The sequence below is a fragment of the Mustela erminea genome, chromosome 6 (assembly GCF_009829155.1).
Source record: "Mustela erminea isolate mMusErm1 chromosome 6, mMusErm1.Pri, whole genome shotgun sequence".
Classification (NCBI taxonomy): domain Eukaryota; kingdom Metazoa; phylum Chordata; class Mammalia; order Carnivora; family Mustelidae; genus Mustela; species Mustela erminea.
In genome coordinates, this window is record NC_045619.1 from 10,658,690 (window position 1) to 10,671,110 (window position 12,421).

A 12,421-nucleotide genomic window follows, 5' to 3' on the forward strand; every position below is an offset into this window, starting at 1 on the left:
ACTTGGCGGGATTCGGCTATGCTCGGCCAAGTCCGGCCTTGTGGGCTCCTGGCCGGCTCCGCTCGGGGCTGGACGCGCGGGGGCCCCTCCCTGGCGCCGAAGAGCCGCCTCGGGTTGGGCTTCTCGGGTGAAGGCCCAGAAGCCGGAGCAGAGCTGGCCTGAGGGTCGCGGCCGGGAGTATCCGCGCGGCGGGGTCCGGTTTGCCTGAGCCCTGGGCCGTGCTTTTCCAGGGCATCGACTGGCAACCAAAGGGGCGGGCCCGCGGCCGGCGACTGCCTTTTCCCAGGGGTCCAAGCCGAAGCCGGTGGGCCGGGGGCCGGGGAGTCTCTCCTTACTTCTGCCGAGCGGAGCCGGGAGGTTGGCGGCTGCCTCATCGTTCTGGTTCTGCCACTGGTCGGCCGTCGGGGAGGGAGCCACTTGCTGCACCTGTTCCTTAGCCTCAGTTTCCCTCCAACAGTTAGCCGGGTTCTTCTGGGGCGGGGTGGGGGTGGAGGCGGCCAACAGACTCCCCGCGACCTGCTGGCTCTTTCTTTCCCTGGGCCTCTTGGGGATTCAGTGTCCCCTTCTGTAAAATGGACTTAAACTCGCCCAACTCGGGATCAGACATGGGGTGTTGAAAGCCCAGGGCGGAGAAACTGAGGCCGGAGGTGATGTTCACCCAACCCACCCTGGCTAATCAGTGGAAGGCCTCCGTAGTAGAACCGAGTCTGGGGTTCTCCGCGCAGGAGGAAGCGGGAGGAACTGCTTGGGAGAGGGAGGGTCCCTTGGAACCTCTGGCCAACCTCTCCCCAACTTTGTGGGGAGGGGGTTGGAAAAAAGTGCTTGGGCGCCCCAGCCATCCCCTAGCACGTCGCAGTGGCCTTTTATCCTTCTCCTAGCCCTCTGCTACCCCCTTAGTTCCCGACGAAGGGGATGAGACAGGTGGGGAGCATCACAAGTCGCCGGTTCCATGAGGTGGGTGCCCAGTGGGCTGGGTCACACCCACCGCGGGGCCTCTTGGCTCTCCCCAGCAGGTGGCGCTCGCGGTTGCCTTTGTTTAGTTTCTTAATTGGCTAGTGACCCTGAGCAGTTAAATCTGCGACTTGGCATTCACAACTTGCAATGCTGACTCCAGGAATCATGTTTTCTGTCTCACCTTTTGACAGGCACACATTTTATCTTTTTAAAATACATGAGGGGTCCTAGCACTCTGTAAGCACTCACTCACTATTTTTATACCTGGGTCCCAGGGCTTCCGACTCAGGTGTGCATGAGAAGGAGCTGATACCCTTACCCTATTCAGAGTGTCACCAAGGAGAAGCACTGGTGGGTGGCCAGTAGAGGGGACCCCTATCGGGTATCCCACCAGATCGCTCAGGTGCTCTTGGCTTCCTTATGTCCCTCTGGCCCAGGAACACCAAGGCTCAGAAGTAGGGAGTGTGCCCAAGGTCAAACAGCTAGAAGGAGCTGGAGCTGGGACATAACCCAGTTTTGTCTGCCCCCGGGCTGGGGCTCTGTCTCCAAGCTACCTGGCCAGCTGGGGAGATCCTCCGAATGGCTGGGAGACCACGGATGCTGCACAGATGAAGGTATTTTAGGCAGAGTGAGAGTGAGAGGGAAAATATTGAAGTGTAATATATCTGAGTCTTGCTCTCTTGTCCACCCTGCCTCCAACTGGCAAAGAGAACAAGGAGCCCTTTTCTGGGGCTCTCGGCCTGGCTGGGAGCCAAAGGAGCCAGCCCTAGAACCTGGCAAATCGAGTCCCTTTCCTGGCCTCAGTCTCCTCATCTGTTAAATGGGCTGAGTGGCCTTTGGCAGAGCGGCTGTTGAGTGTGGCCTGGAGCAGAGGGCTGGCATAGCATGGGATAAACTTCCTGTGTCCCCAAGCTGCGCTCCCCATCCCCCATCTGTCTTCCCCTCTCCCTTCCTTCTGAGGCTGGGCTTTCTAAGCCAAAGGGCTCAGAGGCAGCCAGGAGCTGTCTTCCACTCTGGTGCTGCTGACTCAGCCCTTTCCCTGGTGACAGCAGCAGGGGGAGGGTGGGAAGGATGGCTCCCACCCTCTGCAGCCCTGGCTCAGCGCCCTGGGAATGCTGCCTGAGGCAGGGCCACATAGAGGGCATGGCCAGTGTGGCCCTGGTGTTTTCTCAATGCTGTAGAACCTCAATCTGCTTTTGGGGGACCCCCTGGGGTTCCTAAGTAGGTCAGGGTAGGGGGGAGGACTTGGGAGGCTTGAGAGGTGAAAGCAGCACAAAGCTGAAAGCTGGGAGAGTCTGACTTTCATTCCAGCTTCGGCTTCGGTCAACTGTGACCTTGAGCCAAAGACTGGGGTCTATCCTGGGTCACGGAGTCTCTGCTGGTCACATTAAGTAATTGGGTCAGGCCATCTCTCAGGGTCTTTCCAGGACTGAAGTTCTGCTGTCTGATTATCCCCAAAACTGCTAGAAAGACTGAAGGCTGGACATGAGACGTGGTTAAAGATACACAGGCCACGGGCTGTTCTATCCTCCACACTTGGCCCGGTGAGTGGGGGCTAGGCTTTCATGCCCTAAGCCCCAGACTGAATTCCATCCCCCTCAGATCTCTACATTTCTGTACTGAGGGCAGTAATGTCACTGCCTCCCTCTTCCCATGGGACAGACCAGGAACTAGAGCCTTTGTCCCCCCCCAACCCCACCCATTCCCCCTGCCCAGGCATGTTCCTAGGACTCCAGTGGGCTGGGGACCCCTTCCTTTCTGTGGAATTGTGGCTCCTCTTCACTCCTCCCAGCCATGGGACCCTGGGAAAGCACAAGGCTGGGGTCAGCTGAGTTGAAATAATGGATGGAAACACCCTTCTGGTTCCAAAACCCCCTGCAAAGATGAGGCCCAGCTCAGGCAGTAAGCACTCAACCAGTGCGGAATGAGAGGGGGCTAGAGTGGGAGGGACACTGGAGACCATCTGGGCACCCCAGAGTCCCAGGGATGCATGAAAAACCTTGGCAGCTCAACTGGAAGGAAACTGGGCAGGACCCCGCCCAGGCCGAGGGGCATACTACACAGGCTGCCCCCTCTTGCCAACAGGACCCTTCTGTGCGGGGGGAGGTCATTTCCACAGAGGGGTTGGCTCCATAAGACGCGAGGGATGGACCGTTCAGGGGAGATTTCCAGGCTGAGGCGGGGGACTTCCATGTCCATTGGAGAGGGGGTGTTGACCTGGCTGTTGCCCTTACCTAGTACCTGAGGGGGTCATACCTGCTCATTGACTCGGACATGTGCTGAGCCTCCCCTGTGCCTGGCCCAAGGAGACTGGGGACTGGAGCTCTGCAGATGCCTAGGGACGGAGAGGTCAATGGATTGGCTCAAGTTCTGAGCTAGGGGGTGCCCGCGCCCTCTCCCCTCAGCACCCTGCCCCTGTGACCCAGAGCAAATAGGCCAAGCCCACCTCTCAGCCCGGATTCCAGTGCTGCCGCCTCATTCCTGAGCAATCTGGGGGGCTCCTGCCCCTTCCTTTCCCTCTATTTTCCAGCCTGCGCCTCAAGGGGCTTCAGACGCCTTCCCACTCTGACTCTCTTGGGCTTCTGAATCAAACCAGACCCCACTGGACAACCAAAGAGTTAAGCAAAGGAAAACCCCAGCTCCCTAGGCTCCTTTGATCTCCCACAGATCCCAGAGGCTGGAGAGGAGGGAGCCGAGAGGAGGGGAAGTGGGAAGCCAGCTCAGCCCGCTCCCTCCGCCTTCCCTCCGCCCCTCTCCCTCCTTCTCTCCCTCCCTCTTCGGCTCAGCCCGGGGGTCTGGGCCAGCAACGAGCAGACATGGGCCAAGGAGCCAGAGACTGCCCAGAGGCCGGGGGTCTGTGAGCTGCCGTGGAGGCCACTGGACACGGGGTGAGTGATGAATGTTCCTGTAACTTCTTCCAGCAGGGCCCCGGGGGCTGGGGTCAGAGCCCAGAATTCCCTTCCTCCCTCCTCTCTTCCTAGACACATCCTGGGTTCTGCTCTCTCCCTCGGATCCTCTCAGCCCCTCTAGCCCCTGCTGAAGGGCTGCCCTGCTCCTCCAGCGGGAGCCTGTCCCTGCCGGGACACTCACCACCTCAAGTCAGCAGGCCCAGCTCCCTCCCATACCAGAGAGCTCCCAGCTCCTAAGTAAAGGCAGCAGGAAGACCCCCCCCACCCCAAATCACCCCAGATGGCACAGTCCCCCACTCTGGATCCCTGCGTGGTCCCCCTTCCCCCAGGGCCAGTCCCTGATCATGGCTGTGGGTATTATTACTCTTGTTCAAAGACTGCTTTGCTTCCTGCTTCCTGCTCTCCCCAGGGCTCAGTTCTGTGTCTCAGAGCTTTTGACTCCAATCTGGCCTCTGCCAACAGAAACATCCCCAACCATGCCAGTTCTCCGGGCGAAATTCTGCTCTTCCCATCCCATGTGGGCACTGGGTAGAGGCCTTGTCTGTCACAAGAAGGAACATGTTTCAAATCTTACTTGTTTATTACTGAAGTGTAATTGACATTATCTTGCTTCAGGCTTGCAACATTGTCATTCAGCAATCCTGTGCATTACTCAGCTCTCACCACTGATGAGGGTCCTCACTATACAATGTTATTGACTATTCCCTCTGCCGTCCTTTGTATTAAGAGTCTTACAAGTCAGGCATTTACCCTGCATTTGGATCCTCCTGAACAATCTGGGAGGTAGGCAATGGATTCAACTTCTTGTAAGTGTCAAGGAGCAGCATGGAAGACTAGAGAGATTAAGCTACTAGCCTGAGGTCACACAGTGTGTAAGCTATCATGGGATCTTAGGTCCAACCCTAAGGCCTCACCCTTTCCCATAAAGTCACATGTATGGCCAGGAAAAAGGGGATTTTTGTTCTTCTCAAAAATCACCGAGATGTGGCATTTACAAACACAGGGTGGAGGTTATAATCTTGAACAGAGAGGATGTTGATCTCTGAGAAGTTTATCTGCCTTATTGAGCAGAACCAGGAAAACAGACCAGGGTAGAGCTGGGGAATGGTCACTTCTAAGAGAGGGTGTTATCTGTGGGGACGACCTGCCCGCCACCACCCTTCTAGCTACTGCTCAGCCCCCAGATGGTGGAGTGTGTGTGTGTGTGTGTGTGTGTATAGAGGGGGAACTCCTGCCCTTTAAAACCCATCCCTTACCTCAGTACTCAGTGAAGATAGAATAGCATTTTTTAAAAAAATAATTATTTTAACTTCTCTATATGTATTAACCGCAGAAAAAATATTTTTGAATTGTACCAAATGTTAAAGGAACAAAAAGGAAATAAACAAAGAAACGCCAGAAGTGTAAAAACCAGTCTGGTTTCAAGAGCCGAGTTTCTGATCCTGCGATAATATGCCAGCCCCCAAACACTGCTACCACCTCAAAGGCTCTTTGCCGGGTTTCCTGCCCACCCAGCCCCAGCCTGTCCCCAGTGTCTGCTGTCCTGGCCACTTCCTGCCCCACTCCTGGAACTCTGGAACCTCCCTTGGCCAGGGCCATAGACCTCTTCATAAACCCCTGGGCTTTTCCAGACCTTCTAGTCCTGCTCTTTAATTCCAATTTACCCCCTTGGCAGTGGATTGGTAGGTCTATGATGATTGACACGACTCCCTTCCAATGAATTAACTCCAGAGTCTTAAGGGCTTCTGTGTAAGGCTGAGCTGTGTGGGTTGTTGACTGCACAAAGGTGCTGAGGGGGAGGTGGGTTGACAACAGCCCTTGCCAACCTACAAACCCTCAGTGTTGCATTTTTCCAAAAATGACTTCTATTTTTGTTTCTAATTTGTCGGCGCAGAGAGCTACCTGCTTCTGCCTTGCGCACAGGCACTCTAGGCAGGCCAACACTGGTCTACATTCTGAAATTCTGCATACCTATTCCTGAATTCTTAAAGATGCCGTGACAGCATCCCTGGGTACAACACTGTGTATTTTCTCTGGATGTTGCTTCCTGACTGCTATAATAAATGAACTTTCCTAGATCTTAGTCAGGACCATGGTGCTCAGGTGCCAAATCTGCACCTCGTCCCCTCTCCTGAAGAGCAAGCCTGCAGAATCATTTGCGTTGGTCGCAGGGGCGCACTAACATCCCTCATGCTGGGCTGGTAGCCTGTGCTTGCTGGAGAAGGCTGGGTCGGTTGCAAGAAAACAAGCCAAAGGGAGGTGGGCAGGGCGGGCTGGGGTGGGGAGCATTTCACGGTCTTACTGGGTAGGACATGTGGGTGGCTGGAGCACCTTCCTAGCTCACCCCAGCAAAGGCGTCCCGGGACTTCGTCTTTTTCCCCAGCTGTGGCTCTCTTTAGACGGGTTTCCTTCCAAGCCCATGTGTGCCAGAAATCCACATGGACTAGGTTCCAGGGGACCCGGCCTGCAGGCCCTGCATGGCCACAGGTCTCTTCATGACCTGGGAGAAATTGCTTCTCTGTGTCAGTCTCTTTTTTCTCATCTGTTAAATGGGGACACTAACCCTCTGCCCTCGAGTTACATCAGGTGTGCTGATAATATGGGGGAAGCATCTGTGCTGCTCAGTGCGCGGTGTGGACGGTCCCTTAAATAGAATCTCTGCCCCTTCTTACTTGCTGCAGGTCACCATGGGGATAGCTTCCCTGGACCTCCTCTGTGCAGGGCTCCTGCTCCCTCTCTTGGTGTTTGCGGTCCCCACCGAGGAGCCCTCCTCTGGGGATGCGGTGGCCTCGGGAACCCCTGGGTACTGTCAACGGTGCTGTGACTCTGAGGACCCCCTGACCCCTGCAGATGAAGTAGTGTTATCTGCCTCTCCATCTGCCCTCCCATACCTGCTGCCTGAGGTCAGGCCCTACATTAACATCACCATCCTGAAGGGTGAGTAGCCCCCTCCCTCCCAGTGGCTCAGGCTAGAGTGGCCTGGCTGGGGATGGGGAGGGCGTGGAGCCCTCTCCTTGGGCTGGGGTTGGTGAGGGGGAGGGAACAGGAAAAACCCGGATAGAAAATTGTCCCAGACCCTTTCTGTCATTCATATATTTATTGAGCAGCTACTATGTGCCAGGACTGTTCTGAGTTCTGAGGATGGAGCATGAGCAAACCAGACAGAAGTGCCAACTGCCGTTCCCATGGGAGAGGCAAAAAGTGAGCAAAAAATATATTGCTGAAGTTAATGAGACAGAATGTTTGATGGTGATAAAGGGGATGGCGGTGCCAAAGTTGAGGAGGGTAAGGGGCATCAGGAGTGTAGGTGCAGGGAATAGGTTGCAAATTAAATGGGGTGTTGGTTCATTGAGAAGTGAGGGAGAAGCCATGTGGCTGTCTGAGGAAGAGCAGTCCAAGGAGCATGAGCAGCAGGTACAAAGGTCCTGTGGTAGGAGTGGGCCTGGTGTGTCTAAGGAGCAGAGAGCAAGAGGAGGAGCTGAAGTTGGAGATGAAATAGGGGCAGGGTCAGACTTGGGTTTCCTTGAGTGGGAATGGGGAGCAGGGGAGGGTTCGAGCAGAGAGACCTGGTCCCACTGGGGCTACAAATGGATCTCTCTAATATTTCATGGAGAATGGCCGGTAGGGGACAAGGGTGGAAGCAGGGAGATCTATGGGCAGCCATTAGGGCTATCCAGGTGAGAGCGGGCTCCCTGTCCTCGAAAATTAGGAAGAGGCTTCTGCTGCTGGGGACTGTGAACAGCTGGGCCTGGGGCCAGGCCCTGGACACCCTTCACCTGGGGTTGTGTGGCCAACCACCCCAAGACGTCAGTCCTTGGTCATTGCTCCCATTTTGCAGAGGGGGACACGGAGCCTCCAAGCAGGGAGGAGCTTTCTCAGGAGCACACAGCTATAAGGGACAAAGCCGAGATCTGTCCCTGAGGACTCGGGCCACTCCACCCTAGAGCCAGGGATCGGCTAGCTTCTGAGAACTCCGGGCCTCGGGTTTCATGGGGGAGGACACCTCCCTTCCTCCAGCACCCCATCTTCCCCAAGGCCCATAGAGCCTCTGCCTGAGGCTGAGGAGCTGTCTGGAAAACCCACGATTAGGAGGACACCCTTGAGCCAGCCTTCACTGTCTGCCGGTGCGGGTGGACACTCGGCTGTGGCAGGAGGCTCCTGGCTGGCGTCAGGAGTCCTGGGTCCCCGTCCCAGCTGCTCGCTCCCTCACTGTGCGGGTCAGGCTGGTCTCTCTGTCCCTGGCTTGCCGCCTCCTTTGTAAAAAGGTAGAGGTAACCCCTTCCTAGGACCAGCGTTCACCCCCCTCCCTCGGGTCTGGGGCAGGGAGGTGCAAACCGTAAAGTGTGGTGCATGCAAGGAGGTCTTTCTCTGTTGAGGCTGTGGGGCCAAACCGCTGCAGAGCCGGGGACCCCCTTCTCCCCGCTTCTTTCCAGGCTTTCCCCCCCCGAGGGTCTATGCCTTCCGTTTCGCTCTTTTCATCAATACTGCCAAGGTCACAGGAGACCTTGGGAAGACACAGGGCTGTGCCGGTCTCTCAAAGGGGAGTGGCTGATGGTAGGAGTTCTGGCGTGTGACAGGTGGCAGGGAAATGCTTGGGATCAGGTACCTCAAGACACAGGGGATCCCCTGCTCCTTCTGTGCTCAAGGTCAGCCTGGAACTGAGGCTGGACAGAGGCGTGTGTGCCTAAGGATGAGGCTGGATGTTGCCAGAGCCCCGGGCAGTCAGGGACAGGCCGAGCATTGCTGGGCGGACCCTCCTGCCTCATAGTGGAAGTCTATAGGGCGCTCCCCCATAGGACATTTTGTCAAGGGCCCAACATCAGCCCTGTGAGGTGGGCAGATTCCTCTTCAGGACAGAGACAAAATAACCGAGACCGTGACCGTGAAATGCCCCAGTGGGACCTAACACCAACCAAGGGCTGCCTGGTTCCGAACCAGGGCCTTTCCCTTCATGTAGGCGGAGGCTATTTTCTTGGCTCCTTCTCTGGGTCAGAAATGCAAAGTGCGACTCAGCTGTCAAAGAGAATGAGCTCTTGCCATTTGCAACAGCATGGATGGAACAGAGGATATGCAGCTGTGCGAAATAAGTCAGTCGGAGCAAGACAAAGGCCGTATACTTTCCCTCGTATGCAGAATTTAAGGGACAAAACAGATGAACATAGGGGAAGGGAAGGAAAAAAATAAAATAAAATAAGAGAAAAACAGAGAGGGAGACACACCATAAGAGACTCTTCGCTCTAGGGAACAAACTGAGGGTGGCTGGGGGGGTGGGGAACAGAGTCACTGGGGGATGGGCATCAGGAGGGCACAGGATGTTATGAGCCTTGGGTGTTCTGTGCAGCTGATGAATCACTAAATCCTACCCCGAAACGCATAATACACTGTCTGTTACTTAAATTCAATTTAAATTAAAAAAAAGAAAAAAGAAAAAGAAATGCCAAGTGGGTCCTGCAGCCGCTACCTCTCCGCTGGAGTCAGGCTGGGAGTCGTGACTCTTGGGGTTTGGGCCTGGCTTCCTAGGGAACGTGATCACACCTTCACTGGACGGGGAGGGGAGCGGGCGGTGGAAGACAGACAGCATCTTAGGGCTTGCCCCTCCCGCTTCCCCTGAGCTGTATGACCCTGGGTGAGTCACTGAACCTCGCTGTGAGTAGAGATGGTCACGGTGTCTTCTTTAGAGGGGCGTTCAGCAGAGCGGTGCCCGGTATGCAGTAGGTGCTCAGTACATGCTGGCTATTCTCTGGCCTTCCTTCTCGAGGCAGGGGAGGAGCCTTCTGCAAGCAGAGACAAGGGTGCCGGCCCTGACTTTCCCCTTCTTGTCCCCACAGGTGACAAAGGGGACCGAGGCCTGCTGGGCACACCCGGGAAGCTGGGCCGGGAGGGTCCCCGGGGGGAGCGTGGCCCGCAGGGCACCAAGGGCGCCAAGGGGCAGGCGGGCAGCCCCGGGGCCCCGTGCCAGACGCGCTTCTCAGCCTTCTCGGTGGGCCGCAAGACGGCCCTGCACAGCAGCGAGGGCTTCCAGCCGCTGCTTTTTGACACTGTCTTTGTCAACCCCGATGGCCACTTCGACCTGACTGCCGGTCACTTTGTCGCCCCGCTGCGTGGCCTCTACTTCTTCAGCCTCAACGTCCACAGCTGGAACTTCAAGGAGACGTACGTGCACGTTGTGCACAACGAGGAGGCGGCCGTCATCCTCTACGCGCAGCCCAGCGACCGCAGCATCATGCAGAGCCAGAGCGTGATGCTGGCGCTGGCGCCCGGGGACCGCGTCTGGGTGCGTCTCTTCAAGCGCGAGCGGGAGAACGCCGTCTACAGCGACGACGTGGACACCTACATCACCTTCAGTGGCCACCTCATCAAGCCTGAGGATGATTAGTGGTCCCCGGTGGGGCAGCCCCCGCCCCGGGGTCGGGGGAACTGTGGGCAAAGTTGTCCTCCATGAAGTGGGCCCCCGGGACCAAGCATTCTGGATGGGCTTCCTCTTCTTTCCTTCCCTCCAACATCTCGCTCTCTCTCTTCTCTTGGACATATTTTAAGAAGCACGCTAACCTGAATATTCTAGAACTTTCCCAGCCTGCGAACGCGGCAGATTCTGATTCTGGTTCTGAAGGGGGCGGTGTCCAGGGTTCTGCACGTATAAGAAGTTCCTGGAAGTAGTTGGTGCTATTGGTCCAGGGACCCGCCTTGAGTCCCCAGATTCTAGACCTTTCCCAACATTCTGGAATCCTCCAAACATTCTAGACTCTTGCCAAATCCTTCACTTCTCTCATCTTTCCAGGACCCCCACCCCCACCCCATCCTCTTGCTCCTTCCACCTTCTCTGTCCCTCTCTTGTGCACCCCACTTGTGCAGCCGCCGTTCCCTTATTCATTCATCAAACGCTCTCTGAGCACTCACTCTGTGTCAGGCTCTGGGGAAGCAGAGGTGAGACACAGGCCCTGCCCTTGGTGAGTGCCCAGCCCCGCCAGGGTGGGGAGACACAGGCTCAGGAAACCAGACCCAGAAAAATAGCAGGGCTCTCATCACAGAAGTCTGTGTCTGGGCGTTCAGCCACCATGGACCGTCCTTGTCTGCAGGTCCCCAAGGTGGATAGAGTCCCCAAGGACTTATCCCCTTATCCTTGTTCATTTCTTTCCTTCCTGCCCAAAGCCCTTCATTAAAGCAAACCCCAGAAGGGCCATGGTCAGGGCAAGGGTGCTATGAGGGGAGGATCCAGGGGCCTGCGGCATTTGGGGGTGAAGAGGGCCCTTGGGAAAGGGAGCCCAGACCCACATCTCCCCACATGTCAGGTACGGCAGCCCGCGAGGACTCCTCCCCTCCTCACACATCCCCTTCCCCATCCCCAAGGCGCCTGGGCCTCGGTTCTCCCAGGCTCCCAGCCACCGCCAGACACTGACGTCGTCCTCAGGTGCTCTCTGACCCTCCTTGGCCCTCCTTGGCGGCCCAACGTCCCTGGCTTTCCGGACCTGGTTAAAGTGCTGAGGTCCCGATGGGCAGCTCGTGCCCGGCACGGAGCCTCCTGTGGCCAGATGCCACCTTGACACGTGCCACTGGGCCATGGGCCAGGCTTTGGAGCCCTCAGCAGGTCTAGGGAACTGAAGCAGGCAACATCCCAGGTCAGTGGAGGGGAACCTCCTCTGAGCCATGAGGCTAAGACAGGCACTGGGAGTGACCAAGGCCAAGGAAGGGACATCAGGCCTTCTGTCCTTTCTCCCTCTCCCGGGGTGGGGCAGTCTGGCGGTCTCCGGCCTTCTTGTCTCCTATCCCAGGCAGCCTGAACCTCTCTCCAGAGGGAAATGGCTGCTTCCCGTTGGTGCTGATGCTGACCGTGGGGCAGAGGCGCCCCGGGCAGTGGTCTCTGGTGCTCACTCGTAGCCGACGGATTCACGGCTCAGTGATGGGGGGCTGGCAGCAGGACCTGACCCCGTGCCGTGAACGCTGGTGCTATATCCTCACTCCTCACCTGACTTCACCCCTGTCCTGCTTGTCTGGAGTGATTAAAGTGTGTGTCTTTTTGGCAGTTCAGGCTGGTTCTTTCTGCTCGGCTCCCTGTGCCCCTCCTCGGGAGGGCGGCCAGTCCTGGTTCTGCTGGGGGCCCGACCACAGGGCTCCCCTCCATGGGCTCCCCATCCCACGTGGCCCCCTCGGTCACTCATCAGCTGGTAGGCCTTGGAGTGAGTGGAGCCAGGCTCGGAGCCGGCTGGGCTGTGCCTTGTCTGTGGCCTCAGGCCAGGCTCCACACACCTGAGCCTCCGTTTCCTTGTTTGTAAAATGGGGATGCAGAGAATCTACCCCAGGGGGTGGCCATGAGGATGAGAAGAGCGATATTTGAGCCACACTCAGTGCCTGCTGTGTGCTGGGTACCCCGCTAGGCGTGGAGGTGCAGGGCGAGCCCAAGCCATCCTCTTGCCTTCGAGAACGCTGTGGAGCCTACATTCCAGTGAATCACTTGTAAGTGCCGAGCCCCGCAGGCCCTACTTGGGGACTCTGTCTCATGGTTTGTGTTTAATATTTACGAGAGAACTGTTGGCTGTTCTCTGGAGGAAAACACAGCTTCA

At 57.0% G+C, this 12,421-nt stretch overlaps 1 protein-coding gene across 4 annotated transcripts; it reads left to right on the top strand.

The window, feature by feature from the left end:
- Positions 1-204: 204 nt before the first annotated feature.
- On the top strand, positions 205-11,883 carry C1QTNF6 (C1q and TNF related 6). 4 transcript variants are annotated; one of them, XM_032346378.1, is made up of 4 exons: positions 205-1,568; positions 2,371-3,842; positions 6,545-6,800; positions 9,692-11,883. In XM_032346378.1, exons 3-4 carry the CDS (start codon positions 6,551-6,553, stop codon positions 10,237-10,239), a joined length of 798 nt encoding a protein of 265 aa, XP_032202269.1. In that variant the 5' UTR covers positions 205-1,568; positions 2,371-3,842; positions 6,545-6,550; the 3' UTR covers positions 10,240-11,883. The 4 variants fall into 4 exon arrangements, with proteins under 4 accessions (XP_032202269.1, XP_032202270.1, XP_032202271.1 ...); XM_032346379.1 differs by having other exon boundaries at positions 2,422-3,842; XM_032346380.1 differs by lacking the exon at positions 205-1,568 and having other exon boundaries at positions 2,209-2,498; positions 3,485-3,842.
- Positions 11,884-12,421: the final 538 nt, after the last annotated feature.

Coding starts and splice junctions, on each gene's coding strand:
- C1QTNF6 (XM_032346378.1), top strand. CDS start 6,551: ATGGGGATAGCTTCCCTGGACCTCCTCTGTGCAGGGCTCCTGCTCCCT. Junction 6,801..9,691: donor TAACATCACCATCCTGAAGG/GTGAGTAGCCCC, acceptor TTGTCCCCACAG/GTGACAAAGGGGACCGAGGC.